The sequence below is a fragment of the Carassius auratus genome, unplaced genomic scaffold (assembly GCF_003368295.1).
Source record: "Carassius auratus strain Wakin unplaced genomic scaffold, ASM336829v1 scaf_tig00015984, whole genome shotgun sequence".
Lineage (NCBI taxonomy): Eukaryota > Metazoa > Chordata > Actinopteri > Cypriniformes > Cyprinidae > Carassius > Carassius auratus.
Genome location: NW_020524640.1, coordinates 130,707 through 142,743, shown reverse-complemented (window position 1 = coordinate 142,743; position 12,037 = coordinate 130,707). Strand labels below are relative to the sequence as shown.

General features: G+C 34.5%; 1 protein-coding gene across 1 annotated transcript; it reads left to right on the top strand.

The window, feature by feature from the left end:
• Nucleotides 1-2,097: 2,097 nt before the first annotated feature.
• Nucleotides 2,098-11,319, top strand: LOC113074997 (gastrula zinc finger protein XlCGF57.1-like). The gene is made up of 2 exons (XM_026247712.1): nt 2,098-2,340; nt 8,369-11,319. The coding sequence occupies exon 2, from the start codon at nt 8,374-8,376 to the stop codon at nt 9,865-9,867; it is 1,494 nt and encodes a 497-aa protein (XP_026103497.1). The 5' UTR covers nt 2,098-2,340; nt 8,369-8,373; the 3' UTR covers nt 9,868-11,319.
• The last annotated feature ends 718 nt before the right edge of the window (nt 11,320-12,037 follow it).

Sequence of the window (12,037 nt, the reverse complement as noted above, 5' to 3'; positions counted from 1 at the left end):
GCTAGCTGCTAATTTTCTTAAATTTTATATGGTAAAAATTACACTATTACACCTTTTAATGCTATGTTTTTAATGCTACTTTTTAATTTATATGATTATACTGAAATAATTATCAGGTCTATCAAAAAAGGATTTTATCTTTCTAAACTATGAAAGCCAGTTGTGGAAAAATCACAGCTTTTTTTTTTTTTCCAAAGAGGGCAAGAAAGGATGACTGATCTTTTTTCACTAATAAATAGGTTAAGAAAAAAAAATCACAAACTGTTTCTTTGTATTTATTTTAAATATACCATTTATTGTCAATATTGGGATCATGTGGGTACTAGGGTACTCTTTGCTGTGTGTGGATGACCATGTCGGTCATCCACCACCGAAGACCAATTTTGACCCAGGAAAAACCCTGCAAAAACATTAAATTCTAATAAATGATAAACAAAAACACACTGCATTCATTTACAAATCAACATTTATTCAACGCTACTTTCTACAAATACTAAGCCAAAACATTTTGAACAGTGCACCTGTTCTTTAACCATGCAAAGTGTTACCAAGTCATGAGCACAGAAAACTGAACACATCAATTTATAAATTACACAATACAAACAATAATTTTTTTTTGTCTTATTAAGGATGGGATAGTTAATGACGTTATCAGTGAAAATAATTATCAGTACACTTATTGATACAACTCAAGTATACATGATAAAAGATATGAAACAGTTTAGCAGATACTGCACTTTATTTTCAGAAAAAAAGTGAAATTTGTTTCCTGAGCGTTGTATATGAGGCACCTGGTATAAATGTCTGGTGGTGATGTGCTTTAGGGGTCTTTCACACTGGCAGTTTAGTGCGGAATGGGGCATGACTCACATGAAAAATATTATGTGTAAAAGGAACTTGGAAAAAACTTTCTCACCCTAATTAAAGGGGTTTTAGTCTGAATAAAATGCTAGTAGCAGGACTGTAAAATGAATAGATATGATTATGGTCATTTGTAGGGAGGCCATTTGTGCCATTTTCGCAGGACACGTCCTGGCCACGAATTTTAAATTACCAAAAATATCCACGTTTTGGCTTTGTTTGCACTGCACAGACCAATGGCTTCTTGTGCTTTTGAATCGCTCTCACGTTACTTTGATGTCATACACCGATCAGTCTGCTCAGTGCTGCTTTCCAGTCCAACAATAAAATGTACACGTATTTGCATCGCTTTGATCTTTCTCTGCAGATCCCAATTTCTCACGCACCACGATTGAAATCCTGGCCAGAATGTGTCCTGCGAAAATGGCACGAATGGCCACCCTAGTCATTTGATAAAAATGAAGAGAGCGTGCAATACGTTTGAGATTATTTTACTTTGTTGACTGTTTCCTGTCAAGGAGAATGCTGAATGTGCCTCTTTAAATGGTTTTGTGGTGCTCATTGTTGTATTTTATAACGCAAATGCAATGTTTTCAAATGACACTTACAGACATCACTTTTTTTCCTCTCCTCTTGCCGCTTCACTCTCCAGTCCAGCGTGTGGCGCTAAAACACTTTTGTTTGTTGGAAAAACACCATTAATCCTCAGCAGAAGAAGATTAGTTTTCGCTGTGTTTTTTTTTCATGATACTGGTTTAATATAAACCGTTAGAAAAGTTGTAAATAAATTTGTTTTTGAATCAGCTCAATAAATAACTGTAATATTCTCATCCTCACAGTCGTGACTAAGTTTTGAAGCAGGGATATCTGGAGGAGTATCATCTGAACTTAGATCTGCTACTGTGAAGATGGAGTTTGTTAAAGAAGAGAGTAAAGAGAACATGAGTGAACCAGAAACCTGGAGAATAAAACAACAGGAGCCAGAAACCGGGAGAGTAAAACCAGAAGAGCCAGAAACCGGGAGAATAAAACAAGAGGAACCAGAAACCGGGAGAATAAAACAAGAAGAGCCAGAAACCGGGAGAATAAAACAAGAGGAACCAGAAACCAGGAGAATAAAACAAGAAGAGCCAGAAACCGGGAGAATAAAACAAGAGGAACCAGAAACCAGGAGAATAAAACAAGAAGAGCCAGAAACCGGGAGAATAAAACAAGAAGAACCAATAACCAGGAGAATAAAACAAGAAGAGCCAGAAACCGGGAGAATAAAACAAGAGGAACCAGAAACCAGGAGAATAAAACAAGAGGAGCCAGAAACCGGGAGAATAAAACAAGAGGAACCAGAAACCTGGAGAATAAAAGACGAGGAATCAGAAAATGGGAGAATAACTGGAGGCAGAGCGAATAAAACACGAGGAACCAGAAACCCGGAGAATAAAACACGAGGAGCCAGGAGAATAAAAGACAAGGAACAAGGAGGTTGGTGTTTATTCCGCATTCATCTTAAAATAATATGTGTGGTACATACACAAATCCTTTTTGTAAATAAGACGTTAACTATCATTAAATTGTCTAAAATCCATGTTTTAAAATTCTTATAATCGCCTGTATGCGGATTATAAGGTTTATGTTAGCCTATCCAATCACAAAAAAAATGCAGAACATCAATGTTGAAGATCTTGTTTACATCAAAACTGAAACCAAGCCGTTCACAAAGAACACATTTTGCACATTTTCTAGAGGGACACCTTAGTAGAAAGCCATGTAAAATTAATGGAAGTTCAACTTTTTAAAAACATATCTCGAGACTTTTTTGATGTGTTTTTGATCTCATTTTTTTTTTTATAAAAAAATTGTATTCTGTGTGACTGGCTTTCCGCCTTTTTTATTTGACTACGCAAGCACACATGACGCTGTTTTGTTTATAGTTCTTTAAGGAACTTAATTATAATTGTTTCATAAACATTATTTTAAATAATATTTTCATTTATTTTATTTTTTATTTTTTTCCACAGTCATGTATTCTAATGCTTTGAATAAACAAGCACTAATAATATTTTGCTCAATGCGCCCTCGTGGCCTCAGGAGAAAAGTAAAAAGCTTTTCATTACCCTAACTGATATTATTAATTTTAAATTCGAATATAATTCATATAAGTAAAAAAATGTAATTTAGTTTTTCAGCTATTTTGACAGTCCTAATTCCTAACATCCAGTCTGACTTACTACAGGTGAGATTTTGACGACATCTCCCTTACTGTACATACAGTACATAATTATTCTTACAAAACAATTACTGTAATTCCCCAAAAGGCTTTAGTTATGTTCCAAAGGTTGAAGTACATTCCTAGTGGCGAGATTGATTTACTACAGGTGAAGAATTGCAATATATCTCTATATACAACACATAATTATTCTTAGAAAAAAAGTACTAAAGCTCCCCAAATTGTAGGTTGTAACAGACTCCTAGTGGTCAGACTGACTTACTAAATGTGAAATTTTGCCGATATCTATCTTATTGTACAGTACACAAATGTTTACACAAAAAATACCGTAATACACCAGAAGTGTTTTTATTAATGTTCCAAAGGTCATAGTACATTCCTAGTTACGATTATAACTTACAATAGGTGACATTTTACCAATGCCTCCTTTACTATACGTACAGTACACAAATATTTTGATTTGAATTTTGAATAATAGCAATTTATTTTTTTTCCCCACACTCCAAAGATTGTAGTACATTCCTAGGTACAAGATTGGCTTTTATCTGTCTTAATATCTGTCTTACTGTACATAGAGTACTTAATGAATTACAGTATTTTCTTCTAAGAATAATTAAGTGTTTTTCCATATTCTAAAGGCTGTAGAATGTTTGTACATGGAAGACTGACTTTCTACAGGTTACATTTTCCCAATATCTTCTTTACTGTATGTATAGTACACAAATATATTCATGAAAAATTACTTTAAATCAACAGGTTTTTTCATGCTCCAAAGGCTGTAGTACGTTTGTAGTTATGAGACTGGCTTACTACAGCTGCAATTTTGCCAATATCTTACTGTAAAGTTAAAAATAATTTGAAGAAAAAAATATTAATAAACGATTTTAGTGTAAATATATAAATCTTATTATGTAGACACATGATAATAGTTGGTCAGTGTGTTAATAACTGCTTTATTAACATATATTCCTGTAACTCATGATAAAGTCAGGTTTTTATGAAACATTAAATAACTGTCAGGTATCTATTTTTGTGAGATCATCTAAAGTGAGGACTATTTTCACATTTAAAGCATTCACAAAAGAGATTTAAAGGATCATTCATTTTACAAACTGAAAAGCTGAACGCAACACAGGGGGGGGATATAGAACACAGAATTCTTTTTTCAAGATGCAAAAAATGAAACCGTACAAACGCCACCCCAGTGGCATCAGTAAAACTGTGCCCAGCGGGCACATACACAGTAGCCCTCTGGTACAGGGGTGTCCAACTCTGTTTATGGTGATCGACAGTCCTGCAAAATTTAGCTTCAACCCTAAACACACCTGAAGCAACTAATTGAGGTCTTCGGGATCGCTTGAAATTTAAAGGTAGGTGTGACTGATTAGAGTTGGAGCTGACCTATGCCGGACAGTGATTATCAGGAACAGGATTGTGCACTTGGGTTCAGTTTGGAATTAAACGATACAGCAATGAAAGGGTTAATCCGAACCATCAACAGACACAAACACATACAATACAATATATAAAATTTAACACTTTCAGTAAGATTTCAGTCATTAACATTAATTATATTAATTTACATGAACAATAATTGTATGTAATTTTATCAGTGAGTCTCTTTCTCACACACTCTCACACTCTCTCTCTCTCTCTCTCTCTCTCTCTCTCTCACACACACACACACACACACATATATATATATATATATATATATATATATATATATATATAGTTAAAAATTTTAATACATTATTTACATTTTAATGCATTTTTTATTTTGTTTTATTTTAAGATTAGTTTATGTACTGTGAAATAACCAACATATTTTTTTTAAATGATAGGGTTAACTAACATAAAAGAGATTAATAAATTATTTGAAAAATAGATTGTTTATTGTTAGTTTTTGTTAATTAATGCATATTGCACTAATGTAAACCAAAGAGAGCTTATTATAAATTGTTGCCAAGTTGCCAACACTTTTTCATGATCTATAACCATTTTAAAAAATCATTTTAATGATATATAAACATTTGTGAAATTAGATAAAAACTATATTACTAGCAAAATTCATTAGCTTTTTAAAATACATTTTTATTTGAAATATTTTATAAATGATTTAAATGCTCTATACACATTTCTACGTGGTGGCCTTGATCACTCTCTCCGAGCGAAAGCAGCGTGTTTCTGAGCATGCGTGTCTGGTTTTGTGACAAAGCAAAGGAAATCTGCGTGTGATCGGAGAGATTTGTACTCACACTATTTTAATGTGCTTTTGTGTTACATTAATGCCCTCCACTGCTGCTTCTGAAACGATTGTTGTCCCCAATGTGGCCTTAGCACATCCCACACAACCGTCACAAATTTTGAATGGACGACACACACAAGACTCTGGTTGTCTGTTCTTTCTTTTATTCTCCGCAGCAATGATATTTGTGTCTGAGAAATACATCAAAATGAATTATTAGATAGGGTGATAACACTGCAGACATAAACCACTGAAATAAGAAAAACATGAAATGAAGATAACTGTGTGTATTCCATTAAGCTATCTGATGTTGCAGTAGCACGTTAATTTCATGCATGAGTAACGAGGCACAACGATAAGTACTCAACAATGTATCCATCGGACATATAAACCCATCCAACTCACTGCACATTTGTTGATATAGTCACTACAAACGTTTACATCAGAAAAACTCTTATTAAATACACTTTTAGCACTTTTTTTAAAACACCATAAACAGGAGAGAAGAGAAAAATGCTTACCCGCAGCAGTGTGAACCATTTTCTGCTGAACTACGGTAAGCATGCAAAGACAAAATAATGTCTACAATGCATTAACCACTAGGGGGCACCAAAATACCTTTAGATTAGACCCTCTGATTTCATGGAATTCAACATCCATTAATATCATAATGAATGTTCTTTTTAACTCTGTTACACTTCTACAACACATAATCGTATACGCACTGCAAATGAATTGCGTGTGAACCTTTATATTGTATAACAAATATATTTCAACACCTGAGACACAATGAGCTCTATGACCAATGCATTGCAAAAAAGAAGAAAAAAAAATCCCTGGACACAGGATTTCTTTTATTTGTTTGCCATATGTTTGACATTTTGTCACACCTTTACTTGGTGATTATTTTGACTTATGTCTGTTTTAGAGACGTTACAACTTTTTGATTAAGCTCTAATAGGTTTTTTTTTTGAAAATATGTTTCAAATTCATACTGAGTGCATTTATGACTGTAAAGCATGTCTGTGCATGTCAAAATCGAAATTCTAAATTAAATTAAATGTTGTTGTTGTTGTTGTTTTTTTTGTCCAGATCACACAGTCCTAGTTCCTTTATTAATAACAGTCCCAACCGCTGAAAGCTGCTCGGAAAAAGCCAAAGTAACATACTGGCTCTTGGAACAAAGTTTATGTTTTCAGTCCTGTCACTTTTTTTTTTTCTACATTGAATTTTTTTTTTCTGCTGTTCAAAAAATCTTTTCTTCCCACTATTGCCACAAGCTAACAAGCTACGTAGCAGATTCAGTTGATCAGCTCTATATTACCATAGACAGGTCCGTGGTTTACTGTCGTGACTCTCTCACTGAAAACACATTGCCGGGTAAAAAAAAAAAAATTATTTTAAACCTTTTATCAGCTTATGTAGACTCTGCAACAAATCGCCGATCTATAGTGATGTATTATTTTTCGTAAATTGATCATTTGCTGGTAAAAGGTGAGCGATCTGGCGAGCCACATGACTTCTGTCAAAGAGCCAGGTGCAGCTCGGGAGCCGTACATTCCTGACCCCTGTTCTGTAAGATAAATTATTTACAGTGGTAAAACAGGATGTGGTGCTGATCCTTCAGGAGTCACTCAAAACTTATGTCCATAAAGCCTATAATGAATTGGTCTTAATATACAGCATTTCACACTACTCTTCTTGACACACAGAGCAGTAACAGAGTGATCATCAGATGTCTGATAGTTTTTTTTTTTTTATTTTGACATAAGACATTTACTGGTTCCTTTTTACTGTTATTTAAAAAAAAAATCACTATAACAAAACAGTTCAAGATATCCAAAATCCATTCACAATTTAAGTTCCTCAATGTTTTGGCATCATGTACACCAAGTTTGGTGTGCATAGTGTAATTCTCCTCTGAGGAGTATGCATTAATTCACAGCTATATTCCAAACACCCCCCCCCCCCACACACTTTTGACAAAAAGTGGCCCCTATGGAATGACTCTACCACGCCCTTTAATAAGCTTTTGCCATGGTCTACCTATCATTATTACTGATATGCGTTTTAAGTTTAATTTAATTCTGAACATGTTATCTGCTTCAAAATCACCAGAACCGAATATTCAATTTAGAAGCTTTGCCATGGCAAACCTATATTAGATATCAATATCCCCTTTACAGATTTTCATCGGCCATGTTTTGTCATTATTCTGATGAAGTTTGAAGTAAATTGAGTACAATTTTCAAGACTTTTTAATCATATTAAGGCCCCCTAAAAGCCCTCGAAACCTTGGAAATTTTTTTTAAGGAATAATAATAACAAATAATCCTAAGGAGAACAATTGGTGGCGCTTGTCCTCCAGGCTTGAGCCCTAATAATCCTAGGGAAAAAAGAGGGCTCTTCGCCCCTTCGGGCTTGAGCCCTAATAAACGGAGCAATTCCAATAGGGTCTTCGCACCATCAATTCAGAAACAGCTGGACTCATTGCGGTAATGAGAATTTCAACAGAAAATGGAATAAAATGTAAAAATAATTAATTTCTATGTTGAAATTACTCTTTGTGTAAGGTAGAGAACCGTATTTTCTTTATGTTTTATATATTACTAAATTGCATGTTTAATATTTAAAATAATTAGTGCCATGGCATTTCAACAGGTTCGTCTGATTTACCCAATCGGTGATTATTCGAATTCAGTTAGATTGTATTTGTCTCAAAGTGTTCAATGTTGTGTGTGTGTGTGTGTGTGTGCGTGTGAATCAAGCCAGTGACCAACTTATATTCATTTAAATTGTTAAATTAAAGATAGTGATCAAAGAACAAACTTTTTTCCTGGAGCTGCCATTGTGTATTATTTCTCTACAAAGTGATATCACCATCTATTGACCTGTCAGCATAATGCAGTGTTTTTAGTTATTTTCATTGCACTGTGTTAACAAAGGACAGTTTTGACATTGTTTTCATCTGTACACAAATATTTTAGCCTCTTATTTTTCAAATTTACCATTTGATTTTCATTCTTTTTTTATAGCCCTGATGAAAATGAAAGAAGAAAGGCAAGATCTGAATGAGGTGGAGGAGAAATATCGGGATCAGAAAGATCAGGATGTCAATGGAGAAAAATCAGTGAGTTCCAGCCTTAAAACAACAGAAGTCAAGAGGCCTTTCAGCTGCGCTCAGTGTGGAAAGAGTTGCACAAGTAACAGAATTCTTAAGAGGCACATGTTCATTCATACTGGAATAAAGCCTTTCAGCTGTGCTCAGTGTGGAAAGAGTTTCAGAAGTAACACAATTCTTAAGAGGCACATGTTAATTCATGCTGAATCAACGCCTTTCAGCTGCTCTCAGTGTGGAAAGAGTTTCAGAAGTAACAAAATTCTTAAGAGGCACATGTTAATTCATTCTGAAATAAAGCCTTTCAGCTGCACTCAGTGTGGAAAGAGTTTCGCATGTAACAGAAATCTTAAGGGTCACATGTTAATTCATGCTGGAATAAAGCCTTTCAGCTGCGCTCAGTGTGGAAAGAGTTTTACAAGTAAAGCAGCCTTAAAGATTCACATTTTAATTCATACTGGAATAAAGCCTTTCCGCTGCTCTCAGTGTGGAGAGAGATTTACACACAAAGCAAAGCTTGAACAACACATGTTAGTTCATACAGGAATAAAGCCTTTCAGCTGCTCTCAGTGTGGAAAGAGTTATACACATAAAACAAGCTTAAAGTATCACATGCTAATTCATGCTGGGATAAAGCCTTTCAGCTGCTCTCAGTGTGAAAAGAGTTTTACAAAGAAAGCAAGCTTAAGGTATCACATGCTAATTCATGCTGGGATAAAGTCTTTCAGCTGCTCTCAGTGTGAAAAGAGTTTTACAATTAAAGCAAGCTTAAAGAGTCACATGTTAATTCATGCTGAGGCAAAGCCTTTCAGCTGCTCTCAGTGTGTAAAGAGTTTTACAAATAAAGCAAGCTTAAAGAGTCACATGCTAATTCATGCTGAGGTAAAGCCTTTCAGCTGCTCTCAGTGTGAAAAGAGTTTTACAAATAAAGCAAGCTTAAGGAGGCACATGTTAATTCATGCTGAGGTAAAGCCTTTCAGCTGCTCTCAGTGTGAAAAGAGTTTTACAAATAAAGCAGGCTTAAAGTATCACATGTTAGTTCATACTGGAATAAAGCCTTTCAGCTGCTCTCAGTGTGGAAAGAGTTTTACATATAAATCAATCTTAAAGAGTCACATGTTAGTTCATACTGGAATAAAGCCTTTCAGCTGCTCTCAGTGTGAAAAGAGTTTTACAAATAAAGCAAGCTTAAAGAGGCACATGTTAATTCATGCTGAGGTAAAGCCTTTCAGCTGCTCTCAGTGTGGAAAGAGTTTCACATATAAAGCAGGCTTAAAGAATCACATGTTAATTCATGCTGGGATAAAGCCTTTCAGCTGCTCTCAGTGTGGAAAGAGTTTCATACATAAAGAAATGCTTGAAAAGCACATGTTAATTCATGCTGGGATAAAGTCTTTCATCTGTGCTCAATATTGAAATACTTTTACACAGTAAGGACAACTTAATAATCATTTGGTAACTCACACTTCATAAAAACCTTTCTGCTGCTCTCAGTGTGGAAACACTTTCACGTTTAAATCAAGCCTTAAGAGGCACATGTTAATTCATACTGGGTAAAAGTCTTTCACTTGCTCTCAGTTTGGAAAAACTTTTACACAGAAAGGACATGGCGAGGTTCATTTGGTAACCCACTGTTCATAAAAGCCTTTTACCTTAGGCTGTAAAAGTAATTGACTGTTTTTCTGAATGACTGTCATCAACTGGATCACCTCAAGGATGTGTCCTCTTCCCCCTTATTATTTATCTTTTACACAAAGACTGTAAGAGTAGTTATAGAAATAGGCATTCTGTAATTCTGTAATGTACACAATTCTGTAATCGTTAGCTTAATAAGTGAGGAGGACTCCATAATTTGCCCTATGGTTTATGATTTTATTATGTGGTGTCAGAATGTTTTCTTAAAACAAAGGCACAATATGTAATTTTCACTGATGGAGGGCATTTATTCAAAATAAGCGTCTTAAGTGCAACAAGACCAATGAACAAGTGTGACAAACGTACAGCTCGAAAGCAGCGGAGCTTTAATTATTCCAGAGTTGATCGCTTCAGCTGCTTCCAGTCGTGCGTATGAGAGGTAAATCAGTACTGTTTTATCATACTAGATATGTTTCGAAGTCCTCCACAACATTAAAGCATCTTTGGTGGTTCCATGTTTTCTACAAAATAAAATCGGAAATTGAGGGGTTATGAAGTAATTGGCAGGTGACACAATGAAACTATGGCCACTGTCTGTGTTAACTAGTTGTAAACATTCTTCGAAACATTTGGGATAATGTAAGTACACAAGTCAGCAAATTATATAACACTTATAGTGGTTTTGGGATATTGTAATAAAATAATCTCACATATTGTGCATTTACTGTTTATAAAACTAAGGAGATGACTATTGATTTTAACTCTTGGATAAAATCTATTTAGTATAAGCAAGCATTAATGGAGTAGGTATTGAGAGTGTTAAACAGTACAAGTATTTGGGCACTGTGTTGGATAACACATTGTAATTTTCTCCCAATACTGAGGTTTTGTGTAAGAGGGGGCAGCAAAGATTGTATTGCTTGTGGAAACTAAGGTTTATTAATATGGAAAAAACACTGATGTGCATGATATACAGATCCTATATTGAGTTACTGTTATCTTTTTCACTGCTGTGCTGGTTTAGTCCTCTAAAAGTGAAAAACATGAATTGTCTTGATTGTAAACCAGGGAAGTAAAATAACTTTCATTTATCTCCTCAGTTGTAAAGTTTTTAATTTTAAGGTAAAAACATTTTAGGAAGGAAATTTATTGGGTTTTTGTTGTTTATGTGAAATGTTTGATTGCTACAACCAAATTGCATTTGGGAAATAAATAAAAATGAATTGAACTGAACCTGCTCTCAGTGTGGAAAGTGTTTTGTGCATAAAGGATACCTTGAGACTAGAGATTTTAAAGGGGTCATCGGAAGTTGATATGACTATTTAGGGTCTTAATAAAGTCAATAATATACTTCAGTTTTTAATTGTAATTTAACCTGTTAGCCTGCACCCCGACGCAGGGATCCTCAACACCCCTCAACTCACACGTGTCAGTGTTTACGAATAGATTAAATGAAACGGGACAAAGTTAATCTTGACAAACTATATATCTTTATAAAGATCTATGCCTCAAGCATCGATGACAGATCGCTGTTTTTCAATTGAAAGCTTATAAATACTGTATTTGCCACATTTGTGTAAGCAGTACACATCAAAACATGAATAATGGAAATGCAGAACATACCAGATTCGTCGTAATAATAATAAGTCATAAACACATCCACAGCTGTAAATCGTTAGTTATCAATAGTTAGGAAGGTAAGGGTCCACTGAATGACTCATGGAGAACATTTAATAATAATTCCTTTGTTTACGTTTCATTTCTTCAGCGACAGAACTATTTGTGTCCATTATGGAATAACTCATGTTAAGAAACTGCGTCTTGATAGTAAAAAAAAGGCATGGTTTTGCAGCGCACCATGTCACAAACAGAATGAGATGATCCACCAAAAAAACAATGCCCTCTTTTTTCCCCTCTTTCTTTGTTTTATTTTTAAACAGTTTTTATATAT

Coding starts and splice junctions, on each gene's coding strand:
- LOC113074997 (XM_026247712.1), top strand. CDS start 8,374: ATGAAAATGAAAGAAGAAAGGCAAGATCTGAATGAGGTGGAGGAGAAA.